The sequence below is a fragment of the Peromyscus leucopus genome, chromosome 2 (assembly GCF_004664715.2).
Source record: "Peromyscus leucopus breed LL Stock chromosome 2, UCI_PerLeu_2.1, whole genome shotgun sequence".
Taxonomy (NCBI): domain Eukaryota; kingdom Metazoa; phylum Chordata; class Mammalia; order Rodentia; family Cricetidae; genus Peromyscus; species Peromyscus leucopus.
The window spans coordinates 138324372-138335638 of record NC_051064.1 but is presented as its reverse complement, the minus strand read 5'-3'; the positions used below and the strand labels follow the sequence as shown (position 1 = coordinate 138335638).

The 11267-nt window shown below is 50.7% G+C and overlaps 1 protein-coding gene across 1 annotated transcript; it reads left to right on the top strand.

The window, feature by feature from the left end:
- Positions 1 to 1689: 1689 nt before the first annotated feature.
- Cela3b (chymotrypsin like elastase 3B) lies at positions 1690 to 10169 on the top strand. The gene is made up of 8 exons (XM_028875244.2): positions 1690 to 1897; positions 3132 to 3217; positions 5285 to 5382; positions 5504 to 5638; positions 7052 to 7188; positions 7500 to 7642; positions 8934 to 9086; positions 10086 to 10169. Exons 1-8 carry the CDS (start codon positions 1858 to 1860, stop codon positions 10101 to 10103), a joined length of 810 nt encoding a protein of 269 aa, XP_028731077.1. The 5' UTR covers positions 1690 to 1857; the 3' UTR covers positions 10104 to 10169.
- The last annotated feature ends 1098 nt before the right edge of the window (positions 10170 to 11267 follow it).

Here is an 11267-nt window from a genome sequence, read left to right as displayed (position 1 = left end):
AGCCCAGCCCCAAATCCTGGTTCTTAAGTCACCCCTCCTACAGCTAGTCTGTCAATCCCACTCAAGCAATGGCTCACTTTACTTCAGTCTGAGGCCTGGCATGGATTGTACCCTCCATTCTCCCTGGGCAGCTCCCTCTTCGGGGCTCTCTTCGGGGCTTTGAGTGGACTCCTGATACTGTTACACCAGGGTATCTGAGGTTTATCAGTAGCACAGCTAACTGTATCTTTACCAAGGCTTTGAGAAGAATATCCACTTGGCCCAGGTAGGAATGCACAGTTGACCTCAGAGGGGCCATCTCTGGAGACCCACTGGCCCTGGAGCCAAATGCCTTGAGCAGCATTACTCAAGGCCTTGTGGGTAAGGGCCAGGGAGCCTTCTGTGTGAACTTGGGGGAGGGTTCCAACTCCTCCTGTGTCCTTGAGCTAGCTTCTATGTGGCTAGGAACACGTGGGGACCTTGACTGAGCCCTAGCTTTTCCCTGGGCTGCTGTCCCATCTGTCAGATAGCTGAGTTGGACACAGAGGTCTGTTTCCAGCCCTCTGCCATAGGACCTCCCTCCCTGAGTCTCTTCTGGGCTCTCCCGCTCAGGTTTGTTTCCAGCCCTCTGCCATAGGAAACCTCCCCACCCCCATCTCCTCTCCCCCTCTCTTCTCCAGTGCAGGGTCTGGGGAATGGCTCTGAGCATCTAAGCTGAGCAAATATGTCCAAGCCCACAGGAAGCTGGGGGGGGGGAGGGCGGGCACAGCTATTTTTATCCTAGTTTGAAGGATTTTCACAGCTGTGTCTTTGTGTACACAGTTGATCAACAGCCCAGGCTCCTGGAGTGGCAGGCATCACGTGGGCATGATAGACAGGAGGCACCAGAAACTTAAAGAAAACCCTCCTGGCCACACAGGAGACCTTCTCCCATCAGGGGTCCACTTAGAGCAGCTAAGTGTTGCCCCTCCCTTGGCCTCTGTTTGTAGGAGCCAGAGGAAGACTTCAGACACGCTGAGCCTGAACACATGCTCAGGAGGGTTGATGAGTGATCGGGAGGACTTGCCTTATTCAGACGTGTTATAGAACCCTTATAGAGTGCTGGCCCTTAGCCAGGGGTGGTGGCACATGCTTTTAATCCCTGCACTTGAGAGGCAGAGGCAGGCAGATCTCTTGAGTTTGAGGCCAGCCTGATCTATGGAGTGAGTTCCAGTGTAGCCAGGGCTACACAGAGAAATCCTGTCTCAAAAAACCAAAACAAACAGACCACCACAACAACAAAAATATGGGCTGGCACTTGGGAGGCAGAGGCAGGCGGATCTCTGTGAATTCAAGGCCAGCCTGGTCTACAGAGCGAGTTTTAGGACAGCCAGGGCTACACAGAGAAACCTGGTCTTGAAAAACAAAAACAAACAGACAAAAAATGTCTGCCTCCCGAATGCTGGGACTAAAGGCGTGTGCCGCTGCCGCCACCACCACCCAGCGAGGTAGGTACAAATATTAATCTCATGTTAGAGACCAGAAATCTGGGACTCACAGTAGTTAAACCAAGCATTCAGGGTTACAAAGTCAGGATCGGAACCCAGGTCTGCCCACTTGCCATGCTCTGGCCTTCCCCGGGAGAGGCTGGCCTCTCTGATAGAATCCATTTGCCTGTCCCCATCTTATCAGCTGCCTGGTCGATGCCACCTGTGCAGTCACAGGTTGGAGGAAGCCTGGAGTCCTTCCCTCAGCTCCTGGTCCTTGATCTGCTGTGGTTGGCATGTGACCTTGGGCCACCTGTTGTGGGAGTGGGGCCTGGCCCGGTCCCCTCCACCTGCCTCCGCACTATATTAGAGGCCCAGTTCTACCTTCTTTCTCATCACCCCGAAGTTCACCATGCTCCGGCTGCTGAGTGCTCTCACGCTCGTGGCCCTTGGTAAGTCCCCAGCTTGTGCCCATGTCCCCATGCTGCATCAGCCTGGAAGTCCTTGAAGTACGGCCCTCACTCTGTTCCCCCTGGGTGTCACCCCATACCTGCTTCTACAAGAAAGGGTCTCCCCTTAACTGTGACATGATTATAAGGGCTTCAGCTTGGTCCTGGGACAGGAATCGGGGTGGGGGACAAGCTGTGGATGAACCAGCTTGTCAGAAAGAGGACTGGGAGCCCAAAGGGAAGGCTCCTTGAGGGGACGATGGACAGCCTCCTGGTTTAAGGTCTGGGCTCTGTGGTTTGATGGCCGGAACTGGAATTTTCTGTTCTTCTGTTAAAGAGCCCACAAAGCTTCCCCTGGCAGGTCATAATGCTGACTGACAGCATTTACTGGGTGCTTGCTTTATGTCAGGCGGGCTGCAGAAGGCTTTCCTTCTTATATGCCCTCCTGGAACTCATCACAGTGTGGAGCCAGTGTGGAGACCGAGCGTTGGAGGAATAAAGTAACTCATCCTGAGCAAGTGGCCAAGTCGCACTTTGTACCCAGGCAGCCTCGCATGTCACCTCCACGCAACAACAGCGATCACCTTTTCTTTTCTTTGAGAAAGTCTCACACTATACTTCAACCTGCCTTTCCTTGAATTCCTGACAATCCTCCTGTCTCGGTCTCTCAAGTTTACAGGTGTGAGTCAGCATGCCACTTTTAGCTGGGCCTTCTTCTTCTTCTTCTTCTTTTTTTTTTTTTTTTTTTTTGGTTTTCCGAGACAGGGTTTCTCTGTGTAGCTTTGCGCCTTTCCTGGAGCTCACTTGGTAGCCCAGGCTGGCCTCGAACTCACAGAGATCCGCCTGGCTCTGCCTCCCGAGTCCTGGGATTAAAGGCGTGCGCCACCACCGCCCGGCTCCTTCTTCTTTTTTTTTTTTTAATAAATTATTTATTGGGGAGTGATAAATGCTAGCTCATAAATGGCTACTGAAGTCTAGAGAGGGGAAGGGGCTCACAAAGCCCGTTCCTCCTCCTTTTCTTCTCCTCCTCCTTTTTCTTTTTCAGACAGGGACTTTCTATGTAGCTCTGGTAGACCTGGAATTCACTACGTGGACCAGGCTGGCCTCAAACTAACAGAATTCCGCCTGCCTCTGCCTCCCCAGTGCTGGAATTAAAGGCATGTGCCAGCCCCTGGGTGCCCCTTCTTTCCTTTTGAGGACACTTCTGGCTGACTGGCTTCTCTGTTGTCCCCTCTAGCCTCAGGCTGTGGCCAGCCTGCCTTCAGCCCCTCCAGCCGAGTTGTCAATGGTGAGGACGCTGTTCCTTACAGCTGGCCCTGGCAGGTAAGAGCGCTGCCCGCCCATCCACTGCGGGTTCTGATGACGTGGCAGGCAGCCGTGACCCCCGTTTCCTCTCTATGCCCTGCTTTGACTTCAAATGGCCCGAAACCCTTGAACAAAGGCATCTCTTGGAGGTTGCTCCATCTGTAATCTCAGCTGGGACAGCTGCAATTTGAAAGTGGAATCTAGGGAAAGGGTGATGTTTAAGGGGTTGTTGGCTCAATAACAGTGGAATTGCCAGGGCTGTGTTTAGAGGGAAGATTTTATCTTCAAATTCCTTGAGTTCTACAAAGGGGCCAAAGGTCTGAGAGCTGTAAAGGAGTTAGGAACTTCGTAGAGGTCCATGGGAAGAGCTCAGAGGGCTAGACTCCCTGTCTAACAATAGTCGCAAGCCACATGTGGCTATTTAAGTTTAATATAAATTAAGGCAGACAGAGTGGCTACTTGCCTGTAATTCTAGCACTCACTAGAGGCAGAATGATCAGGCTTTCAAGGCCAGCTTCAGCTACATAGCAAGTTTGAGGCCAGCCTGGGCTATAGGAGACCCTGTCTTAAAAACCAAACCAGGGCCTGGAGAGAGAGCTTGGTGGCGAAGAGAACTTGCTGATGTTCCAGAGGACTTGAGTTCAAATCCTAGTCAGGCAGCTTATAACTGTCTGTATCACCATCTCTAGGGGACCCAACACCTTCTAGCGTCTGAAGGTACCAGAACACACAAGGTATATACCATACAGAGATATACACATGCACATAAGTAAACATTTTTAAAAACCTACACAATTAATACAAATTAGACAACTAAAAAAATTTAGTCCCTCAGTGCCCCCTCATTTCCAGTGCTCAACAGCCACAGGAGTCTGAGGCCAGCATGCTGCAGAAGACAGAGAACATTTGCATTGGCTGGGCAGGGGTGGCACACACTTTAATCCCAGCACTTTGGAGGTAGAGCAGGTGGATCTCTGAGTTCGAGGTCAGCCTGGTCTACAAAGTGAATTCCAGAACAGCCAGGGTTACACAGAGAAACCCTGTCTTGAAAAACAAACAAAACAACAAACAAAAAGAACATTTGCATCATCAAAGATAGTGAGAACAGAGAGGGTCACAGCTTATTCTGTGAAGGACCAGGGCATGAATCCTGTAGCTTTGCTGGCCATACGCTTGTGACAGCGGAGACTTACTGTGGCTGTCAGAGTGTAAAAACATCACAGATAGCACACAAGTGACAAGTATGAGGAGGAGATAGGCATCTTATGTATAGACCAGACCTAAGCAGATCATAGTCAGTTCATTTTTGGTTAAGAAGGTTTTGTTGTTCATTTTTGATAGAGGGTTCATGTAGCCCAGGCCGTCCTCAAACTCAATATACAACCAGGGATGTTCTTGACCTCCCCGTTCTCTGTTTCCACCTCCTGAGTGGTGGGGTTATAGGCATGTGCCATCACACCCCACTTCTACAGGTCTGGGGATGGAACTCAGGGCTTCATGGATGCTAAACAAGTACACGGATCCACTTCTCCAGCCCCAACCTCTTTTATGCCTATTTTTTGAGACAGTCTCACGTAACCTTAGCTCATCTCCAACCACTGATCTTTCTGCCACTACTTCGAGATGCGGGAATCACAGGTATAGACAGACCACCATGCACAGCTGTAGAGGGAGCTTTTGAGAGTCAGAGCGTAGAGAAAAGAGGAGGCAGAGGACTCAAGGTGAGGCATATTCCTGCAGACTCAAGAGGCCTTGAAAGATCTAAGGTTCAGGAGATGGGGAGGTCTGATGGGACAGAGGGTCTTGGGGAACCCTCAGGAAACACAAGGTTTGTGGATGCTGCAGAGGGCAAAGAGTGTTGTGGACCCCAGAGATATCATAAAGCCTGTGGTGGGGAGGCTTTGGCTAATTGAAATGGGACTCTAACGGAAAAGTGACAGAGTATTTCAGACGGCACCATTTGTTCCCCTGTGTGAAGAGCAACTTCTAGAGCTGTACGGTGCACAACGTCCAGAACCTCTGGTTTGGGTCCCATGGTATTGGGTCCAGGCCGCTCAAGCAAGCTCTTTCCTTCCTGGCCACCAGGTCTCCCTTCAGTATGAGAAGGGAGGGAGCTTCCACCACACCTGTGGTGGCACCCTCATTGCTCCTGACTGGGTTATGACCGCAGGCCACTGCATCTCGTAAGTTCTACCCCATGTCCCTGCCCCAGCCATTGTCCCTGCATGAGTCCCCGGGCAGCTGGGACAATGGGATAGAGGGGAGGTTGGCTATAGGCTCTAACTGACCTCCACCCCTCTGCAGGAGTTCCCTCACTTACCAGGTGGTACTGGGCGAGTATGATCGAGGCGTGGAAGAGGGCCCAGAGCAGGTGATCCCCGTCAACCCCGATGGTCTCTTTGTGCACCCCAAGTGGAACGCCAATTGTGTGAGCTGTGGGTGAGTGAAGTCTCAGGCCTGGAGTTGGGGGCTGTTGTTTATTTGGTGACATTACTTAGTGGGAGCGAGAAAACACGAGGTACAACGGAACCCACTATAAGAGTTTTTATTAGGGAAGGGAAAGGGTGGAGGTGGGTAGGCCTACCAAAAAGAAAGGTGGGGGGAGGGGTGTGCGCTACCTCTAGTGAGAGAGAGAGAGGAGATAGAGAGCGGGAGCGGGTAGAACCTGCTTTTATAGGTCACCTTGAGAATGTGTACACAGGCCTACGCATAGATTATGTGATCATGCTGCGTAGAGATTACAAGACCATGCTGTACATTGGTTACGTAGGAAATAAGGCCCTGGGGTGACTAAGCATTTTGCCTGACTGCTGACAGCGAATTCGTAGTCATGTGACTCCAGAAACGACTAGGAATAATAACAGGGTCTCTAGTTCACAAGACACCAAGCAAACTGAGAGCTCACTCCCAGAGACAGTTGCCTGGGCCTGGGTGGCTCCCACTGTGGGTAGCTGCAAAGACAGTAACAGCAGTGGTGGGTTAAGACCATAGCCCACCTTAGCTAGAATCCCAGAATGAGCAGAGAGCTATATCAGACTCCAGTGAAATGACTTGAGGGGCAGCTAGAGAGTCAAGATGGAGCATGGTGGTACTTACAGTGTGGTACCCAGGGTGGCGGCAGCAGCATCCCCTAGAACCTGTCAGAAATGTGAGCTCTCAGACATCAACCTAGACCACTGCACTGGGATGCACTGGGGTAGGAGGGCCACTGTGTCCCTGAACCTTCCAGGTGACACAGCTGGATCCTGGGAACCATGGATGACAAGGGTAGCAGGGCTAAAGTGGGCGTGGGCTTCCAAGAGCTGCTCCGCCTTAAGAATGGATTTGGATTTGGAAACCAGGTGTGGTACCATGCACTTTTAATCTCATCCACTGAAATAGGTGGATCTCTGTGAGTTATGGACCATCCCAGTCTACATAGGCTAGCCAGGGCTACATAGTGAGACCCCGTCTCAAAAGCAAAGCAAAACAAAACAAATGGACTTAGGAAGGCCTGGGGTGGTGCATCACTTGACTAGTATATATAAGACCTTGAGTTCAAACCCCAGCACCACAGAAACCAATCAATAAATAGATTGGGAGGGGGTTGGAGAGATGGCTCAGCGGTTAAGAGCACTAGCTCCTTTTCCAGAGGTCCTGAGTTCAATTCCCAGCAACCACATGGTGGCTCACAGCCATCCATAATGAGATCTGGTGCCTTCTTCTGACCTGCAAGCACATATGTAGACAGAACACTGTGTACATAATAAAAATAATAATAAAAAATAGATTGGGAATGCAAGGAGCAAAGGAGGTGATTGCTATGGGTCCATCAGGAGGACCAGGTTTCATGTGACTCCCACTTCCCCCCAGCAATGACATCGCCCTGGTCAAGCTCTCAAGAAGCGCTCAGCTGGGAGACAAGGTCCAGCTTGCCTGCCTCCCTCCTGCTGGTGACATCCTTCCCAACGGAGATCCCTGCTACATTAGTGGCTGGGGCCGTCTTTACAGTACGTGCCGACCCTTCTACCTGACCACAGAGACAAGTGTCGGGGACAAGTGGGACAGAAGGGTCACAGCAGGAACCATCTTTGTAGTGCCCGGCCTTCCTCTCCAGCTTCCACCTTCTCCCTGATTCCCTCCAAACACAAACATGTTCAGTGGAACATTTTTGGGGTGTCCACTATGTGCCCAGTACTGAGGATGCCACAGAACACAGAGCAAGCAAGACCCCACAGTTCCTAGCAGGCTAATGGAGCCTTTGAAGGCTCCCCACTCTGTAACTCGCAGGTGTCCCAGGCAGTGTCCTTTGTCTCCTCAGCCAACGGGCCTCTCCCCGACAAACTGCAGCAGGCCCTGTTACCTGTGGTGGACTACGAACACTGCTCCAAGTGGGACTGGTGGGGTTTCTCCGTGAAGACGACCATGGTGTGCGCTGGCGGGGATAAACAATCTGGCTGCAACGTGAGTCAACTCACACCTGCCCGGGTGGCATGTGTACAGGGCCCCGAAGTCCCTCCACCATCTGCCCTGAGGTGGACAGACCTGGTTGGTTTGCCTCGTGTAATCTCCAGGCCAGGTGGGATGAAAAGGGACTCAACTTAGTTCAGAGGTGGGCATCAGGAGCCTGGATTCAAGCCAGCTCCCGCCTGGCTTGACAGGAGTCCCAGTCCCTTTCTGCTCCTTTTTGTCACTGATTTTTTTGAGACAGGGTCTCACAATGCAGCCTTGACGGACCTGAGCTCACTATGTAGACTAGGCTGGCCTTGAACTCATAGCAATTATATGCCTCTGCCTGCCTCTGCCAGTCATTGCTTTTGTTGGTTTTTTTTTTTTTGTTTGTTTGTTTGTTGAGACAGCGTTTCTCTGTGTTGCCCTGGTTGTCCTGGAACTCACTCTAAAAATCAGGCTGGCCTCAAACTCACAGAGATCCATCTGCCTCTGCTTCCCGAGTGCTGGGATTAAAGGCGCGTGCCACCACCGCCCGGCCCAATCACTGTTTTGAGACTCTGGAGTATCACAGCCTGTGCCTCAAACTTACTATGTAGCCAAGAATGACCTTGAATTTCTGATACTCCTGTGTCCACCTTATCATTTGAAAGCCACAACTGATACAGGCTGGCAATGTAGCTTAGTTGATAAGGAAACATTCAGGATGCTCTCGTTGTGTAGAGCTGCTGGTATGCATATCCTTATCATCCCAGCCTGATATGCAAGCACACGGGAGGCTGAGGCAGATTGCAAGTTCAAGATCAGCCTGGGCTACACGGTGTCTCCAACAATCAAACCCAAACAAAACCCCCAAAACACTGAATGTGGTGAGATTACAAGGGGCACCGTTTTTGGAGAACTGCCTCTGCTGGGCGCTGTGCTGACGCCTTGCCTTGTCTCATTAACCCTTATGTCGTCGGTGGTTCTCAGCCTTCCTAATGCCGCAACCCTTTAATACAATGCTCCATGTTGTGGTGACCCCCAACCATAAAGTTATTTTTGTTGCTTCTTCATAACTATGATGTTACTACTGTTATGGATTGTAATGTAAATATCTGGAATGCAGGATATCTGATATGTGGCACCTGTGAAACAAAGAGGGTGCGACCCACAGGTTGAGAACTGCTGCTTTGTGGTCTTGTAAGCCAGTGGTGTTCTTCTGCAAACTGGTGTCCAGAGAAATGAAGTAGTGTGGACGTTTCTTGATGTCATGAAGCTCAGAGCCCACTCCTTATCCTTCAGACATCTTTTCTCACCATTGCAGGGTGACTCTGGAGGACCCCTCAACTGCCCCACTGAGAACGGCACCTGGCAGGTCCATGGTGTGACCAGCTTCGTTTCTAGCTTGGGCTGTAACACTCTAAAGAAGCCCACGGTGTTCACCCGTGTCTCAGCCTTCAATGACTGGATCGAGGAGGTGAGGCGACAAGGCAGCCCGAAGCCTGCCAGGGACCTGGAGGAGAATCTGCAGGCCCCGAAGAGGGCCTGAAGCTCATGGGGGCCAGGGAGGGACCTTCGGGGACATTCCAGAGAGCTTGGGGATGTTTTATTTGGTTGTACTTCCAGAATCTAACAGGTATTGAGAAGTGACCCCCTGGCCCAGGTCCTTCCTAGTCATGGAGGACAGAGAGTTATGTCAAACAATGGGCCACTTGGTGGTGGGCAGATGGGAAAATGGACAATAGAAGGAAAAGTTGGTGAGAACCATGATTGGGGTACTTGGGTTCAGTCAGGGTGCAGAGCAGACCATCTGGACACAGGTGGTCCAAGACAATGGCTGCTCTTCCTGATAGCAGTATTGGCTGTGATTTATACATTCACTGTGCTTAAAACCCTTAGTTAAAAGCTCAGTTAAGAATACCCATGAGGCCAGGCGGTGGTGGCTCACACCTTTAATGCCAGCACTCAGGAGGCAGAGGCAGGTGGATCTCTGTTGAGTTTGAGGACAGCCTGGTCTACAAAGCCAGTTCAGGACAGCCAGGGCTGTTACACAGAGAAACCCTGTCTCAAAAAAAAAAACAAAACAAAAGAAACAAAAGAAGAATACCCAAGAGGCAACTTCTACTTTTACCTCTCCTATGGAGATGAGGAAACCATGGCTCAGAGTGGTCAAGTCACTCTCCCAGGGACACACAGCAAACAAATGACAAGGCTGGGCCATTCCTACTTGAGCCCAGTTCCCTCCAGGCCCAAAGTTTACACTCTTTTTTTTCCCCTTTAGAGCTTTATTAGGAAGAGAGAGAGAGAGAGAGAGAGAGAGAGAGAGAGAGAGAGAGAGAGAGAACCAAAGAAACACAGACAGACAGAGGGACTTCGTGGTGGGAAAGTACAGAGAGAGCCAAAGTTTACACTCTTAACTAAAGTATTCTGTCCTTGTCCAACCTCCTGCTTTTCTTTTTTCCCCTTTTTTTTACAGACCATAGCAAACAACTAGAACCGAGACTTGGCTGGCAGTACCGACCCCCGTCCTCTAAAGAATAAAGACCCTTTCTAAAAGTTCCAAGTTGACTCTCGCTGCCTTCACTGATGTAACACTTGCCCTCTGGCCGGTCTGTGAAATCTTAGGTCTGAAATGCAGAGATGAGGACAGAGCCAGCCCCTCAGACGGGGACGAACAAAGAATGAGTCTCAGAGAGGAAGGAGCCACTCTGGGGTGACAGCCATGCTAGGACATGGGACTTCAGGTGCAGGCATTGAGGAACTTTCGGAAACTCGGATAATTTGTCACCTTAGTGGTCATGCATAGGGCCGAGAATGTAGCCAGTGGTAGCAGATAGTCCAAAGAAACTGGAGGCTCTTCAGTGCAGAAAATCTGGTCCTGCGCCAATCATGGGAGAAAATAAAAAGACCAAATGTTTTCTGTCTGTTGAAGGACTAGAGGAGGAAGGCTGTAGTCATTCATTCATTCAACAAACATTTATTCCTTGCTCCAGAGAAAGCCTCAGAGATGGGGCTGGAGAGATGGCTCAGTGGTTAAGAGCACTGGACGCTCTTCCAAAAGATCCGGGTTTAATTCCCAGCACCACAGTCTGTAACTCCAGTTCCAGTGGATCTGACACCCTCACACAGACATGCAGGCCAAATCCCAATATATATTAAAAAATCATCTTTGCTGGGAGGTGGTAGCACATGCCTTTAATCCCAGCACTTGCCGGCGGATCTCAGTGAGTTCGAGGCCGGGCTGGTCTACAGCATGAGTTCCAGGACAGCCAGGACTATTACACAGAGAAACAGTGTCTCAAAAAACAAAACAAAACAAAACACAAGGAAAAAGGAACCTTGTGTCAGGTTCATAACGGGGCACACACAGGTGAGACAGCCCCCCCCCCCCCTTCAGGAGAATGCTGGCTGCAGGCTCTCCCTAAGACTGCCACTCAGCAGACTCTGGAGGTCTGGAAGATGGCTACCTTGCAGATAAGAGCAACACGAAAACAATGGAGTGGTTTGTGCTTCTCCTGACCACCACCAGAAAAGTGTGGCCACGAAGGAACACAGGCTTGCAATTCCTAGTCTATGTAGTCGCCTCCAGAACAACAGTTCTCAACCTGTGGGTCCAGACCCCTTTGGAAGTTGAATGACCCTTTCACAGGGGGTCACA

Coding starts and splice junctions, on each gene's coding strand:
- Cela3b (XM_028875244.2), top strand. CDS start 1,858: ATGCTCCGGCTGCTGAGTGCTCTCACGCTCGTGGCCCTTG. Junction 1,898..3,131: donor TCTCACGCTCGTGGCCCTTG/GTAAGTCCCCAG, acceptor TGTCCCCTCTAG/CCTCAGGCTGTGGCCAGCCT. Junction 5,639..7,051: donor GCCAATTGTGTGAGCTGTGG/GTGAGTGAAGTC, acceptor ACTTCCCCCCAG/CAATGACATCGCCCTGGTCA.